The sequence below is a fragment of the Hipposideros armiger genome, unplaced genomic scaffold (genome assembly GCF_001890085.2).
Source record: "Hipposideros armiger isolate ML-2016 unplaced genomic scaffold, ASM189008v1 scaffold_888, whole genome shotgun sequence".
NCBI lineage: Eukaryota > Metazoa > Chordata > Mammalia > Chiroptera > Hipposideridae > Hipposideros > Hipposideros armiger.
Window position 1 is genome coordinate 309,277 of NW_017732238.1, and position 16,499 is coordinate 325,775.

Consider the following 16,499-nt stretch of genomic DNA (forward strand, 5'->3'; position numbering starts at 1 on the left):
CATGGGACTCGCCCGGAGGAGGCAGGGTGTGGCCTGAGATATATATGGCCCGAGAGGGGCTGTGTCTTCTCATATCCATGGCACTGAGAGCCCTGTTGCTTCCTGGCTTGGCCTCACTGTGTGACCTTCCCTTCCCAAGGCTCACCTTCCCCCCCTGTGTATTCAAAGATCATCTCTTAGGGCCCTGATAGCTCTGATACTTTGGTAATTCCTGAGCCAGGAGGGCGGGGGGTGGGGGGTGGGAACTTGAGAGCCATCCATCTATCCTCCCATCTAAATACTGCTTGTTTTTAATTGCGGTGAGATACATATAACATAAAATTGACCATCTCAACCATGTTTGTGTATACAGTGCAATAGTGTTAAGTACATTCACATTCTTGTGCTACCCATCTCCAGAACTCCTTTTATCTTGCAAAACTGAAACCCCATACTTATTAAATAGCTCCCGCTTCCCACCTCCCCCAGCCCTGGCCACCACCATTCCACGTCCCTCATGAGCCTGACTACCCTACGTGCCTCGTAGAAGTGGAATCCTGCAGTATGTGTCCTTTGTGACTGGCCTCTTTCACTGAGCATAATGACTTCAAGGTTCATCCATGTCGTAGCTTGGGACAGAATTTTCTTTCTTTTTAAGTCTAAATAATATTGCCTTCCAAATACTTCACTGGGCAGCTGTTTGTGCCAAGCACTGACTCAGAGCTGAGCAAGACCAAGTCCCTGCCGCCCCCGTGGAGTCTGCATTCGAGTCTCTCAGACAGTCACCTCAAATAAATGTATGTGTAGGAAATCTTCAAATAGTGCGGTGAAGAAAATAAAGCGGGCGAATGGGACAGTGATGGGTACAACTGAAGATAAGCCAGGGAAGGCCCCTGAGGAGGCGAGAAAGAGCCAGCCATGTGGCGATGGATGGGAGGGGACACGTGGCAAGTGAACAGACATGCGGAGGCCTGGAGGTGGGAAGGGGCCTGGCGACTCTGAGTGACTGGAAGGTTCTCGGCCCTGTGGCTTGAGGGGAGCAGGGTAGCTTCCAGAGTCAGGAAGGCCTTGAGGGCTGCCATAAGAAGCCCTCTCTGCCCACAAGACAGTGCGCGTCTGGAGGGCCTGAGTTCCTTCTCAGGCTTTCCGTGCTGTTACCGACCACCAGCTGGAGCAGGGCTGTGTCTGGGAGGAGGAGCGGCTGGCTGCCTCTCTCTTTCCTGCCCAGGGTGGCAGCTGCTCAGGGGCATCATGCCAGGGGCTGCCCATGAGAAGTGCTGATGGAAGACAAGAGTTTAGGTGGAAAGTGGAAGCTGGACTGCGGCCGCGGAGAGCACCGAAGCCTCAGGTCAGCGGTCCAAGCCCCTTTCCTGTCAGCCCCTTTGCGGCTGAGGACCAGCTGGGCTCTGCTTAGCAACTGGGCTCCTTCATGGGCACCCAGCTTGGGGGAGCTACAGGGTGTGTCCGTGGGTGTTGGGGAGGAGGGTGGCCTGTGGCTGCAAGTCTTGCTGGGTTAAGAGACAAGACTCCAGAGAGCCGTAGGGAAGAACTTGTAGATGGAGACAAAACTGCCCTGAAGATGTAAGGAAGAACTTCCAGGTTCTGCTTGGGGGTGGGGGAGACGACAGGTGAACTTGAGGATACCCATGTTGTGGCTTGGGAAGAGCCTCTGAAATGGGACAGAGGAGGGACTTCCTGAGTCTCAGAGGATTCACACCTTTCGTGTGGTGCCTTCCCAGCCCAACAGACAGAGTCGGGGCCAGGAGGGGATTCTTTGAAGCCCTACCTCACCCCCCGCCCCAGCCACTTCCATCTCCCGAAGTCTCTGTGGCCAAAGCCTGTTTGTCTCCTCACTTCTCCTTCCTCTGTCTGCTACAGCTGGGTCTGAGTCAGCCCCTCCCCACTGCCACCCCCAGCCAGGCCAGCCGATATTGGAGACAGGGAGGGGGGTCAAAGGAAGAAGAGGTTGCCTGGCTAGAATCTCAGCTCTCTGGATCCCAGACTCTATATCTGGAGAAGGGGGCAGCTGTCTTCCATCTGATCCAAGCACCCCCACTCGTTTTCCTGGCAAGCAGCCTCTAGCTCTCCCCATATGCCGCCCAAGCCTGGGCCTCTGCCGTCCCTGGAAAGGGCTCATATGTAGCTCCCAGGGGCCTCTACCCAGAGGGGCGTCTCCTCTGAAGGAGAACCCTTACAGGGAGGCAGGGATGGGCTGCCTCAGACTTCCTAATATCAGCGAGGATTCTCCAGCACTTCCTGTGAGCAGGGTACTGGGCTACACACTCAGTGAGCATCATCTCAGTTACTCCTCACGACAGGCCCAGGCCGTCTGTCCACCCGCAACTTCCCACTGGCAACCAAGGTAGACAGGAGACATCCAAGTCGCTGCAACCATCCCCACGAGGCCTGCTGAGTCTGGTCTGGTGGATGATCTCTGTCTCAGGAAGATAGAGACCTCGACAATTCCTGCTGGATACCTTGAGAACCCTCCTGCCTATCCCCAATTTGCCGCTAGTCTCCACAGCTCAGTTCTGACCCCCCAGAGTCCCAGCCCCTCCGACGGCCTCCCCATCCCCTTTGCTCCTCCCTGCCCCATCCTTTCCTCTCTGTGTCCCTCCTCCTTCCTGCCTGCTGACTCCTGCTCTTTCTCTTCCCCCTTTGCCACCGCCCCCGTGGTCTCTCTGGGGGCCAGAAAGGTGATGACTCAGCCTGAGGCACACACAACCCTTCCCCTAGAGCAGGACACCCTCACCACAAGCCTGGGCAGTGAGTCCCCAGTGAAGGGGCGAGTCTCAGAATCCCAGGGGGCAAAACAGAGGAGAACTGGACTGCAGTCCCTGAGCTGGGGGCCTGACTATCTTGACCCCTTAAGGTTCTGTCCTGTGGAAGGCCCTCCTCCTCTTGGCCCTGAGTGGACTCGGGGAGCAGTTGAATTTCCTGGATAGGAAATGAGGTGACTGGCAGTACATGTTCCCAACATGGTCCCATGGAGGAAGGGTAAGGTGCCTAAACCACAGCTGGCCAAGGGGGCTGGCAGCACAAGGCAGAAAGGGCTGGGGCGGGTGACTGGGAACTTCTCTGCAACCACTGCAGCCTGTCCTGGGCTGAGGAGGCAGCTCTGTGGGGCACCGGGAGGCAGTTTTCAGCTCTATATAAGGAAAAACTTTGCAAGCCAGAGCTCTCATAGAAGGAACAGGTGGTCACAAGTGTGAGTGAGGTCCTGTTCCTGGAGGTGGACGGGCAGGGCCCAGCACCACTTTGGCGTGTGTGTGTAGACAAGGAGAGGTCCAACCTCAGGCTCCCCTCCAGTCCCAAGAGGCATGAGCTAACGTGGGTTCCCCAGTCAACTTCCTCCTGGGACGAGGGTGCACAACTTCCATTTTGAGCACTGTCTGTGCCCAGCACTCTGGAGTCCTCTACGCGCCTTATGTAGTGAACCCCCAAGACAGACTGGTGGGGTGGCCATTACTATTAACTCCATTTCACAGATGGAGAAACAGAGGCTTAGAGACACCAACTTTCCCAGAGTCCCATCACCAGCAACTGGCAGAAGTAGGATTCAGACCTAGATCCGTCCAACTCACAACCCCTGACTCTTAAACCAGATCATCAGTAGGCTTGTGGGATGTCAGAGGAAGACAGCTGTTAAAGGCGCCAGTCCCACGGTACAGGTGGGGAAACTGAGGCCCAAAGAAGGCAGCGAGCCAGCCAAGGTCGTAGGCAAAACAGCATCAGAGCTGGACCCAGATCTCCAAAGTCTCAACCTGGGGCCCTGGTTTCTGGGGGGCTGCACTCTGAGCTGCCGCCCCACGAGCATGGAGAGCTGAACCCATGGGCCCCACATCCCATCCATTCTATCTATGCCAAGTCCTCTTCTCACACTAAAACCCCCAAGATAGGCATGGCGAAGAAGTTACTTACCCCTAAATCATATTGCTCCCTTGTTCAAACCCACCGACAGCCCTGAGCCTATAGGATGGGGTCCGATCCCTCGGATCCCCACCTGCCTCCTCTTCCAGGTGCCAATATCTCCAGAGCTCACCTTGGTCCTCCCTGACCCTTTGTACACATGACCCTCTCCCCTGAAGACACCCTTTCCCTGAGTCTTGTCTCTCCTTGCTGCAAACCCCACCCTCCAAGGCCTGTTCCACCTACGCCAAGCCACCTCCTCCAAGCAGTCTCCCTTCTCCACCAGTGGAAAAGATCCCTCCACCACTGGCCTCCACAGCCCTCTGGCCTGGCCCTCTCAGCATCTATCACACTGGACATTGTCTTTTGTTCAGGGAGGCACTGGGCCAGGTGGTGGAGGCCGTGGACCTGGCATGGGAGGCGCCTGGAACACTCGGGCAGGTCCTACAACCTTCCTGAGCCTCAGTTTCCTTAGTGTAAAATGCTGACTGCTACAGTCCCTGCCTCTGGGTGTTGTGAGAGTAAAATAAGATACTTCAATGTTTTGCATAATGGTTAAAAAACGTGACTTTTTAAAAACCAGCCTCTGCCTTTGACCAGCTGTAGTCCAGGGCAACTGTCTCAACCTTTCAGAACCTCAGCTTCCAAATCTATAAAATGGGGTTAGTGATACTAACTACATGCCGTGACTGTTGAGGACATTAAATGAGAGAATGTATGTAACACAGTTTCTTTTAAAAATGCCCTTAAAATTGTCATCACTGATTGTGCCCTCAAAATGACAGGCAGCACATAAACATCAATGTGCAATAAATGGTAGCTTTGAATAATAATATTAAATAACGAACAGGCTGATGATGGTCAGGCCTTCCTCCTCCACTAGACCACTTGCTGCCTGAAGGTGAGGCACAGGGCTGGCCCCAGGATGTCTTCTCTGTGTGCCTGCAAGCCCCGGGCTGGGACAGGACCCCATGCTTGTGCTCTCGTGGAACCCATTGCTCTCCCCCAGAGCATCTTTCACCCTCATTTTCCTGCTGAATTGACTAGCAACTGTCTCCTGCACTAGACAGTGAACCCTACGAGGACAGAGCCTCAGAGGCTCCGAGTTTTGGCCGACTCAGCACTTAGCCTACACTGGCATACAGTAGGCACCCACTGAAGAGCTGTTGGCTGAAGGGCTGGTTGACAGAATGAGTGGGTGTTCAAGGGCTGAAGGAAGGATCCGCGTGGTCTAGCGGCGCTGTTCCAGGGTCCAGCGCACCCAGGGCCCCTGGCTGCCCTGCCCTGCCCCGCCCGGGCTCACCTTCTTGTACTTGTACAGAAGCAGCAACAGCAGCAGCAGCAGCAAGACCATGATGGACATGCAGGCGACTAGCACTGGCGTGAAGAAGGGCTCATCAGTGGGCGGTCTGCCGGTTCCTGCAAGGGGCAGGCAGAAGAGTGAGTGGCACAGAGGGCCTCTGTGACCCCCTGCCCTCACGGAGAAGAGGCCAGTGCACTGCCGGGAACACAGTCGGTACTCAATAAATGTTATGACTGGACACAGTGTCCTCTCACCCCAAAGCCCCCAGAGCCTCAGGGAGCCTTCCTGCAGATCCTCCCCCAGCCAAGAGCAGCGGGGACGGACCCTCCTGCTCTGCTCATGCCCAGCCCCAAACCCAGCCTTTTGTGGCTGGGGGAGCCCCTCAGGTCATGCAGTATCAATCACCCCTGTCAAAGCAAGGAGCCCATCTGAAGAAGCCTGGCCTTGTGTCCAGCCTTGGCTTGCACATACCCGCTGTGACGGGGTTCACCACCTACACCTCTGGGCAGCTCGAACAGAAAGACCTTCTAGAGGCTAGACTGAAACCTGAGCGTTCCTGCTGTGTCCACAAGTGACTGTTGGAAACACGCAGCCCTTCTGAGGGTCTGAAAGCCAGGCTCATGGCCCCTGGGTCCCCTCTTCCCTGGTCAATAGAACCTAGTTCTCTCGATGTGTTTTGAAGGACATCACCTTGCCCAGATCAACAGCATGGGTCTGGGCCAAATCTCACTTGTGCCACTTAGGAGGCGTGTAACATAGAGCCTGTAACTTCTCCCTCAGCCTCAGGTTCATCAACTCCAAATCCAAAAGAAAATAGTTCTAACCCCCTAGAGTGTGTGAATTCGTCGAGACAATACCTGTAAAGAGCTTAGCACAATGCCCGGCACAGAGTAAGCATTCAATAAAATGTTGGCTTTATTATTTTTAATATATGATGATCATCAGTGAGACAGAGTAGCCAGGGGCAGTTGTGCGTGGAGTTGGGCCCTGTGGCAGCAGTTGCTCCAAGGCCAGCAGCCAGGGCACTCGAGGGGCCACCTCTGAGTCGGGCAGAAGCTCCCGGTCTGTCCTCTCTGGGCCCAGGGAGCCTTGCTAGGCCTGGCACACACGGTGCTGAGACCTGCCTCTGCACAGAATCAGAGAACTACCCACACAGGCTTTGTGCAACACAGAGAAAGGTGTCCCTTCCTCTCGACAGATGTAGCCTACGTTAAGACATCTGCCTCATTCTCAGACAGTGGCACCAGATGGATGGAACTGTGTCTCTGGCAGGAATGGGTTCAGTGAGGGATGGAGAAGGCCACCAAAGCTGGCCCTGGGGTGAGGTTGGACTGTGTGCACTTGCCGTTAACCATCTCCCTCACCAGACTCAAGGCTCCATGGTGGTGTGGCTCCCCTGCACCGCGTGAGTGCCTGGTATGCAGGAGACACCAAATACACACTTGTGAATGAATGACGGAGTTAAAGTGCAGGGATGTGAGCAGAGGGGCCACTTAGGCAGTGCTCGCTTCCGGCTGCTTTCTCTCTGGACCCCATGTCTGCTTCCCCTCCACTCTTCACCCCCTACCTCCAGTCCTGAGGGTTCTAGACTCCCCCATCTGGCTGCTTCAGGAGACCTTTGTTCAGGGCGGGAGGGAGAGAGGGACCCACAGAGGTGGGACCCGGCTCAGCTGGGATCTTCTCCGTGGTAGAACTCTGGCTCCCTGAACTGGAGTGCTTTCCTAGGTACCCCTCCCGTCCCAGTCTGGGGGCGGGGGACAAAGGCTCACCTAGAGAGATGAGCCAGAAGGCCTGGGAGCTGTTCCCTGCACTGTTGTGGGCCCTGCACTCATACGTCCTGTTGTATTCCAAGGTCCCGATGACCAGCAGGCTGTGGACAGTCACTTTGTGGAAGGGCTCTTGGCTCAGGACCTTGGGGTGTGGGTCCTCGAAGACCAGCTCTTGGGCCTCATCACATCTGGGAAGAGCAGAGTTTGGCTCAGAGTTTCAGGGTACTCAGCCCCCTGCCCCAACCACTCAGTCCAGGTGAGGAAGGCCAGAGGAGCCCACTTACCTGTCTGTACGGCCCCCGCACTGCACCCATGTCACGTTGGGCTGAGGGTACCCGGAGACTTCACAGAGCAGGGCATCAGAGCCATTGATGGGGTGCCACATGACCTGTGCCTGTGGGGGGTCTGAAGAGGAAAGGAGGCGCAGAAGAGGGAGGGATCAGCCCAAAAGGCCCCAAGTCCCCTTGCCTGGCCACCTGGCACTGAGCTGCCTCTCCCCCAACCCCCAACCTCTCCCAGCTTGCCTTTCCAAGCAGCCCTGGGGACCCGATGTGCTCAACCCCTGCTCCATCACTCACATCGAAGGTGGAGCTCGAAGGTCAGAACATCTTCATCTCCGGCGTTTTCAGCCCGGAAGGAGTAGCGGCCGGCCTCATAGGACTTCAGGCGAGGCAGGAAGAGGGTGGAGTTATACCTGCAAGAGAGGAGGAGGACATCGGCGGTGAGCCCCAGCCAGGCATGTCTCCCACTAGGACAGTGGGCTCAGACAACCACCCTAAATGGCTTTGCTTAATTGTTGGTAAGGCGTCCAGGGCACAAAGGCCTTGGCTAAGCCAGGAACCCAGGCCGGGTGCCATTGAGACGTGGGAAAACCAGCAACCCGATTACCTTCATTGGTTCTCTTGCCTATAAAGCAGTTTTGTTCTGAGGTTTAGTAGGAGTGCGGTCTGCAAAGTGCCAACACTGGGAGGCACACCACAGGCCCCACTGAATGTACCTGCTTCCACCACCATCACTGGGCAAAGCCATCCCTGCTGTAAATGCTAGCACCCAGGTCAGCTGCCATCCCTAAAGCTCCAACCCTGCCCAGAGGGACTGTGAGAGGAATGAGAAACAGGATGTAGCCATGGGGACCACAGAGACCAGAAGTCAAGTCCTGGTGCTGCCATTTCTTAGCTGTGTGACTTTGGATAAGTACTTAACCTCTCTGATCCTTCGCTTTCTTTTCTGCGAGGGTGACATGATGGTAATTAACTCACAGACTTGGCCTGAGGATTAAAGGGCTATGAATCCAGAGTGTTTAACACAGAGCCTGACTCACTGTAGGCACTCAATTTAATGGTGCCCCTTCTCACAGAAAAGGCCTAGAAGCAAATGCAAATAACAAAAGTTATCCTCGGCTGATTCCAGGTAATTTTTTAAATTCTTCTCTTACTCTCTATTTTAAAACTTATCCATAGTGAACATGTATCATTTAGGTAATAAATAAGTTTTTAAAAAATAAGTTATAGCAGAATGCCAGTTCTTCTTTGGAAAATGACTGCAGCCACCTCCAGACTAAAACCCATGGGGTTCAAAGGGCAATCTCATTCAGAGCTTGGCATACAGAACCTCCTTACACGTGTCAATTTGGGGGATAATTAGCATTTCCCTCTTCAACTGAAAGAATTGAAAGGCATCACTAGGAACTCGCCCCTCACATGAGCTTGGCTCCGTGGCTGTGTGATGCCCAGGCTCATCTGCCTAGCGATGAATGGCCCCAGATGACTGTGTTTGAGGGGTTGTCCCTGGTTCCTTTCCACAATGTCCCTGTTGCTTCCGGACCCCCTGAAATCTGTCCATGGACCAGACCCCTCCCAGGGGTCAGCAGACTCCAGATTCAGAATTTCTGCTTTAGATGAGGGGGAGCTAAAAATCCTGGCCAGAAAGGATAAGGAAGATGAGGACAAGGGAATATCCTTGATGCTAATGATCAACAAGCAAGAGTCTAGGAGCCGACAGGTCTGGGCTTCAGGAGCTAGAAAGAAAACCCCGCAGAGTTTGGGAGTTGAACAGTATCTAAGGGATTATCTAGCCCAGCGATGGCAAACAGGTCTGCTCTCATGAGCCAGTTATGATGGAAATACTGCCTGGAGACTGTGTTGAGAAGGACTCAGGCTGCATCTAGACTCTGCAGGAAAGTGGCTTACATACCTGTCATGAGTGTGGGACGGGAAGTTATCCCACACACCCCACATATTTGCTGTTCTTGTTTGAGCTGTATGCTCTCATTCAAATAGAATAAGGTAAAGAAACTATTGTTTTAACTTCTTTTATTATTAAAGAGGCATCAGTGTTCCTCTTAGAGCAAAACATCTCTTGTTGCCTGGTTAGTCCACTTTGGATGGGCAAGTAAGACCCTGAGGACATAGTCCATAAGGAGAGAGGAAAAAGAGCTTTCTAAAAAGTTGTGCATGTGGGGAAAGCAGGACTCTGGGAGAAGAGAGGATATAGTCAGGTGGCACTTGATGAGAAGAGTTTGAACCTATGGAGGAAAGGCCAGTAAGAAATTCTCAGGGCTGGGTGACCACAGGCTTTTAAAGAACGTTTTGATGTATCTGTGATTGGGTGGTGTTAATTCTCCCCACTCTATCCCAAACCTGTGTATGTGGCAGATACCCTGTGCAATCATCATTAGGAGTGTGTCTAAGGGTGGAAGTCATGGGCGTTGTCTTCTACCTTTGGGATGGCCATGAAAGAAGAGACTGGATCAGACTGAGAATTCTTGAATGGCCATGAGAATGCACACTCCTCAAAAATGGTAGAATTCTTGAGGAGGGCATTGGAGTTTCTGAGGATGTGGGATAGAGGGGGACGCAAATTTGATCTAAATCTCAAACACAGATGACTGAGATTGAGCTTCTACATTGTCAGGGAAAGTGAGACCCAGAAAGGGGAAGGGACCCACTCCAGGTCAAACAGCAAGGCTGAGACATGACCCAAGTGTCCTGACTCCGGGCTGAAGCATTTCCCCATCTGGCTGTGGGGCTATGCAGATAAGAGCTGATTATTGGTGGTACCTGTACGTGTTCTTGGTGGTGATGAAATCGAGCTTGGGCTGGTGGTAAGAGAAGGGTCCCAGATAGGTCCAGTTAAAACTTTGTAGGCGTGGGTAGGCCTCCACTGTGACTTGGAGGTTGAGCCTCTCACTCATAGCCACCTCCTGGAGGAGGTTCTGCTCAGAGGTCAAGTTCACGTAGGCTCTCTCTGGAAAGCAGAACACACAGAGATCTGGCATTAGTGGAAAGATGTCCTGGGTTCATTTGTTTATTTGATCATCTACCCATTGATCCAGCCATTCAGCTGGACCCTCAGTCGCCAGGCACACAGTCGCCACCCCTAACCAAGACTTGCCCTCTGATATCTCTCTTCCCACCTCAGAGGCCCAGGGCTCCAAACTCTTCTCCTCACTGAGTCCCTGGGAGAACCTGAGAAAAATGCCTGTCTTCCTTGATGCCTCCACTTTCTTATTTGCTTAATTAAGAGGTTAAATATATCTGTGGTTATAACCTTTTGAAAAAAGTTTTAGCAGTAAAAACAAAAATGTCTATTTTTTTTTCATATCCCCCCCCCATCCATTTCCCGTTCTTCTGGTAATAGTCCAATCAATATAGATTCCACAGCCAGCTCTAAAGTGGGCTGGTTTGGGGTAGGCATGTGAACTAATGAGTCTATGGCACTCATTTCAATAATTTTTGTTGGAATTCTGGGAGAAGAGAACTCATTCCACTGAGGTTACCATGCCTGACACTGCTAGGGGTCCCACAAAAAAAAATGTACAACTGAGACTTGGGAAGGGACATATTCTTGTCCACATTATCTGAACACCTAGAACTAACTGTACCTGAAGCTCATATCCATGGGCCAATAAAATACTCTTTAAATTAGGCCAGTTTGAGTTCGTTTCTGTTATCTGTACCTGACTAGTTTCTTCTGATTAAATCTTACATGAATTAAAATGAAGCTACTCTGGGGGCGGGGGGGGGTCCAAGGAGGAAAAGAGGAGCAGAAGATGGGGAGATCAGCCCCAGAGGCTCCAAGTCCCCAGGACACCCCACGTTTCCTCCATGATCACACTGGGTGAATATTGTCTGTTCACATGTTTATGTGACGTGAGTGTCCCAGGCATGAATGAATGAATGAATGAATGAATGAATGAATGAATGAACAGTGAAGTCCAGTGTCTACTTCTCTGCCATCAGCTTCCTCCTTTTCAATTCCCTTATGCACCTCCCTCACCCCAGGATCCCTGCCAGCCCTCCCTTATCACCCTGATGCTCACCTACGACCCGGAAGACCATAGAAGTGGAGTGGACGCCCTGGGTATTGGTGGCCACACAGGAGTAGTTGCCGGCATGTTGGAAGCCTACTGGATTGAGGTTGAGGGTCAGGACTTTATGGTAACGCTCACCATCGAAGTTGTTGTGTTCAGGAATTGTGAGCTGCAGCCAGAAGAAATGGAAATGGTATACGAAGGTTGTTTAAGGATTAAAATGGTTTGAGTTGAAACCCTCAGCTGTTAAGGATTATTATCTTCCTTTTCTTGGATAAGGGACTGACCTCTGAGCCTCAGTTTCTTCATCTGGAAAATGGGACTAATACTAGCCCTGGGCTCCTAGGGCTGCAGTGAAGCATAAATGAGATAGTGCATGCAAATGGCATAGGGCTGTGCCTGGAACACAGTAGGCAGAGTGGGATGGGTGAGGGATCTCAGAAACAGCCTAATGCCATTCCCTCCTGGGACTACCCCCTCTTTCTTCTCTCTCCGAAAGTCTTTCTGAAATAACCTTATTTCCCTGGACTTCGAAGGCGGCCTAGGAACCCCTTGCAAAGTTAGAAGTGAGCTGACATCTGGCTCTTCTCTACAGGCTGGCGCAAAGGTCATTTGTCCAGGGAGTACGGCCTCCCCCGCCTGCCCCCACAAGCTTCAGCGGCATGAGCCTGAAGCCTGGTTTTGGACCAGCTACTGACTGGCAAGAGAGCCTGGGTAAATCTACTCTTCTCTCTGGACCTGGGCTGTGCACTCAGCCCAGACAGCCAGCTTGTAATGAGGCTAAGGGCTCCGTCATGCAGAGCCTGGCATGCTGGGAGGATGGGCAGACTTTGTCCTGCTGTCTCCCCAGGGACTGACCTTGGTGTTTCCTTGTTGGAGGAAGACGTCAAAGTGGACATCAATGTCACTGGTTGAGCACACGATCTGGGCGGCCTCTCCTCGAATCCGTACCAGCTCTGCAGGCTCCAGTGTCATGGTGGGGGGCCCTGGGATGACTGAGGCCAGGGGTAGGGACCATAAATACTCAGGCCAGAGCTATTGCTCTCTCCCTGCCATGGGCCAGGCTACTGGCCCGGACCCCCACCACAGTCCCACCCCAAACCCTGGGTGACAACCTTGGTGCCTCAATTTTCCCCATTGCAAGTCTTATCTCCTAAACAGACCTTGAAAAATCCACTTTCCCCCATCACCGCCACCTCTCTCCAGTCTCACCGCCATTCTCTTCTCTGGACTCCTGCTCTGCTCTGCAACAATCACCTGGAAGGCTTCCCAGCTGCCCCTCTGACCCCTCTACCACCTGGATCCTCACAGCAGCCAACGTGAGCTCTTAAGAAGGTAAATTGGCTCATGCCTCTCTCCTGTGTCTATATTCCATGGCTTCCCGTCACTCTCAGAATAAAAGCCCAAGTCCTTCCCACATCCCCAGGCCTTGTTACTGAACACCTGAGCACCTGAACACTTGCCACCCTACGCTCACCTCACTGCAGCAACACTGGCCTTCACACCTCCCTCCTGGAATGCTCTCTCTCCCACACTTGGAATGGGTGCCTATTGGGACCCTTCAGATCTTTAGTTCAAACATTCCTCAGAGAGGACTTCTGTGACCAGTTTAGCTAAAATAGCCTCCCCCATCCCTCCCAGCCTGCCCGTCACACACACATATCCAGCTTTTTCCAGGTGGGTTTCTTGTTTGTCACAACTGGGATGTTATTTATTCTTTCTCTAGTCTGTCTGCCCCAGTAGGAAGGCAATCCATGAAGGTGATAGCCCCAGCTGCTAGCCCAGTGCCTGACACGCAGTAGGCACTGAATTAATATTTGTGGCTGTTGCTGTTGTTCAAAGATGATCTAATTCAGTTTCCCAACGTCCAGCGACAATAAAGGACTCATCCAAGGTCACTGAGGGGGTCACGGCAGAACCAGGACCCAGGACAGTCCGGGGCTCTGCAAGATGAAATTAGGGGAAAGCACCCTACTGGCCACCTCTGCCCACAGAGTAGGGGGTCCTTTGACTTCCTGGGCAGGTTTCACGGCCTCCAGGCCAGGGCTTTGGCCCAGCCATGCTGCTCTGACCCTGACCCGATTCCTGTCTCAAGCTCCAGTCCTGAGCCTGGGGCCTCCTTTACTCACATCAGTCCTTCTAGAAACCAGCCCAGCAGGGATGAGGGGGGGAAGGAGTGAGACTTCCCCACCACTGCCCCCCACGCCCCACCACAGTGAGAGCTGTCCCGTGTGCCCACCAGCCCCTCCCTGTCACTGGCTCACCACCCCGCCCTCATTCATGTGCCCAGTGCCCAGCAGCAGGCTGGCACGGAGTGCGAAGTCCACATCTGAGGGTGTCAGAGAGCTTCCGGCCCTCCTTCCTTTCCGAGAACATTCAAAGCCTCTTCCCACCGTGTGGCTCTGTACCAGCTGGTTCCTCTACTGAAGTGGGTCTTTGCAGGGCCACCTCTTCCTCATCATTCGCATTTCAGCACAAATGAAGTGTCACTCTCTCAGCCAGGCTCCCCCTCCCCCTGTCCCCACACACTCTATTCCACCACCTTGTTGAATGGCTTTCCTATTTTCTTCTCCACCCCCCCTGGCCCTGGGGGGATTCTGCCCATTAGCTATTTACTGGTCTGTCTCCCCGCATGACACACTTTGCTTGTCTTGCCCCAGGAGGTGCCCCATCGATGACTAGAGTGCAATTGGAAGGAAGAAGTGGAAGAAGGGGGACATCTGTTACCTCCCATCAGGCCCTGGCTGCTGCCACTCACACAACTGCGGGCGCTCCATCCCTGCCCTCCGAGCCTCCCTGCCCCTCCCTGCCCCACGTACCTTTCTGCACTTTAAGCCGGATGCCTAGCGATGTCACCGTCCTGCCATTTACTACAGCGCTGCATTGGTAATCTGTGCTCTCAGAGAACTTGGCCTTGTGGATGGTGAAGCCGTGCCAGGGTGAGAAGGAATAGTTGGTTTGGCGGAGGACGCGCCGGTTACGCACCCGCACCAGAGAGACACCCGCCTCCAGCGCCGGGTCAGTGAGCAGGCAGGGCAGCAGAGCATCCTGACCCTCCAACACCGTCACTTCCTGAGACAGCAAATTCCAGGGCCGAGCAGGGTCTGGGGTGAAGCGGCATACAGGGTTACAACCGCCCTCCCTCCACCAGGCCGTGCAGGCTCTGGACATTGGTGATAGGGAGGCTCAGAGAGGCTGATCATTTGCCTGAGGTGACACAGTGAAGCTCACCGAGGCTTCAGAGCGAGGGCTCTGGAGTCAGGTCCAGCCCCACTACTTGATGCTGTGTGACCTTGTGCAAATGACTCAGCCCCTCTGAGCCTCTGGGAAGTGAGCATAATCATGAAACCTACCTCACGGGGTTATTGTGAGGACTACGTTAATTAGAAGCACTGCCACTGTTCCTCGTTCATGGCAGGCACTCAGTAAAATGTGGGCCTGTTTTATTGCGATTGGTAGTACTAAGGCCCATCTCTCCTGCCCATTCCCCGTGGGGCCTGCCGGGCCAGGCCTCTTGGGTGTGGGACCAGAGTCCTCACCTTTGACATAGAGGTGGATGGTGGCGCTGCCCCCCAGGGGGTCTCCAGGCTCAGTACAACGATAGGTCCCCGTGTTTTGGAAGGTGGCGTTGTTTGTGGTCAGGATGCTGCTGGGGTCCTGAGGGTCCAGGGTCCAGTAGCGGGAGGAGATGGGGCCATCCCATTCCACACTGCCATTGCCCATACATCTCAAGGTCACGGTCGCGCCCGGCTTCACAACCAGCTCAGGGCCACTGGGCTCTATCACTGGGACCCCTTGAGCTGGTAAGTGGAAGACAGACAGAAGTGAGGCCTGAGGTGACACCCCCTGGGCTGTTCCCTGCCTCTGAGATGGGTGGTGCCCTAGAAGGGGTGGTGCTGGTGCCAGGGTTCCACTGTGACTTGCAGGATCACCTTTAACAAGTCTCTAACCCTAGCTGGTCATTTCCTCAGCCCCCACCCCAAACCTGTTCAGGGATGGACTAATGTCGGATGCCCGGCAGGCCCCTCCTCTGAGAAAGGGCTTCTGGGAGCTTTCTCGGCCTCCCACCCAACCACTGCCCTACATGGGTTCCCCAGCCCCCTGCCTCAGCCTTCCCAGCTGTGACTGCATCATTCTCTTCCCCAGGTGAGATTCCTTCAGCCTCCTGAAGTGGGCTGAATCCTTAGTGCCAAGCTCAGGGCTCAGATCAAAGCAGGGGCCTCAAACAAGCAAAGGAAGAGACAGATGGTGTGTTTGTAACAAAGTCATCCAGCTTAATTTGTTTGGGGAAGAGGAAAGAGGTGAAGGATCTTGGCCCAGCAGAATTAGAAAGCTTCCAATTCTTTGTTGTGCCTATTTCCACCATTGCAAGTCTGGTCTGTAACACAGTGGGATGGTTCAGAGGCTCTGTGCCTCAGTTTCCTCACCTATAAAATGGGGACAATAATTATACCCATTTATTGAAATGTCAGGAGGTTTAAATGCACACAAAGCCTTTAGAACATCATCTACCACCAAATAAATGCTCAGTAAGAGTTGGCCATTACGTGTATTATCTAGCCTACCCCAGCAGCCCACCCCTATACCCCAGCACTGCTGTGTTTACTGGAGAGCCAATCTCTTTTAAGGAAAATTTTCTTGAAGGAGAAAAGAGAACTTGAAACCCATATCAGGGCCTCCGGGAAGAAGGCCCGTTGCCTCTGCAGTGTCAGCATTTTTCCAGGGCCTAAAATAGGGGCAAAGGAGGGAAGTGAGAGCTGATTCAAGACCTTGAAGGGACTGCCAGGCGCCCTGGCCTGCGCAGGCGGAAACACATTGCTGGCGCCTGGCCTGGCCCCCGGTTTCCGCTCCGCCTGCGGCCCTTCTCCCTGGGATGCTCTCACTTCTGCTTCCTGGCACTCCTGGCTAATGTCCCCTCTCCAGGAGAGAGGCTTCCAGGACAGACAATGCCACCTGCTGGGCACCGGAACACCCTGGCTCTGCCACGGACCCACTGTGTGCCCCTGGCGAGTGCAGCCCCTTGGCGCTGATAATGGGAACACAGACATTCCATCCCCGAGGGCATCAGGTGAATTCAGGGCTTCTCCAAGATCCTGCACGCAAGCTCCTTAAATGAATCTGTCTGTCCCCGACCCCACCATAGACCCCAGAGTCAGAAAGATCTTCTCTGTCAAATGATTTCAGGAGGGCTTAATTTATGTTTTTATTTTGTGCCCATCAGAGGTGT

General features: G+C 53.6%; 1 protein-coding gene across 1 annotated transcript in view; it reads right to left on the reverse strand.

The window, feature by feature from the left end:
• CSF1R (colony stimulating factor 1 receptor) overlaps positions 1-16,499 on the reverse strand; it is a 28,007-nt gene that overhangs the window by 8,091 nt on the left and 3,417 nt on the right. The window contains exons 2-10 of the mRNA XM_019630061.1: positions 14,812-15,072; positions 14,092-14,376; positions 12,131-12,267; positions 11,282-11,441; positions 10,020-10,206; positions 7,539-7,654; positions 7,245-7,365; positions 6,961-7,148; positions 5,192-5,307 (exon numbers count right to left, since the gene is read on the reverse strand). Coding sequence (XP_019485606.1) covers positions 5,192-5,307; positions 6,961-7,148; positions 7,245-7,365; positions 7,539-7,654; positions 10,020-10,206; positions 11,282-11,441; positions 12,131-12,267; positions 14,092-14,376; positions 14,812-15,072 — 1,571 coding nt within the window. The remainder of the gene's footprint in view (positions 1-5,191; positions 5,308-6,960; positions 7,149-7,244; positions 7,366-7,538; positions 7,655-10,019; positions 10,207-11,281; positions 11,442-12,130; positions 12,268-14,091; positions 14,377-14,811; positions 15,073-16,499) is intronic.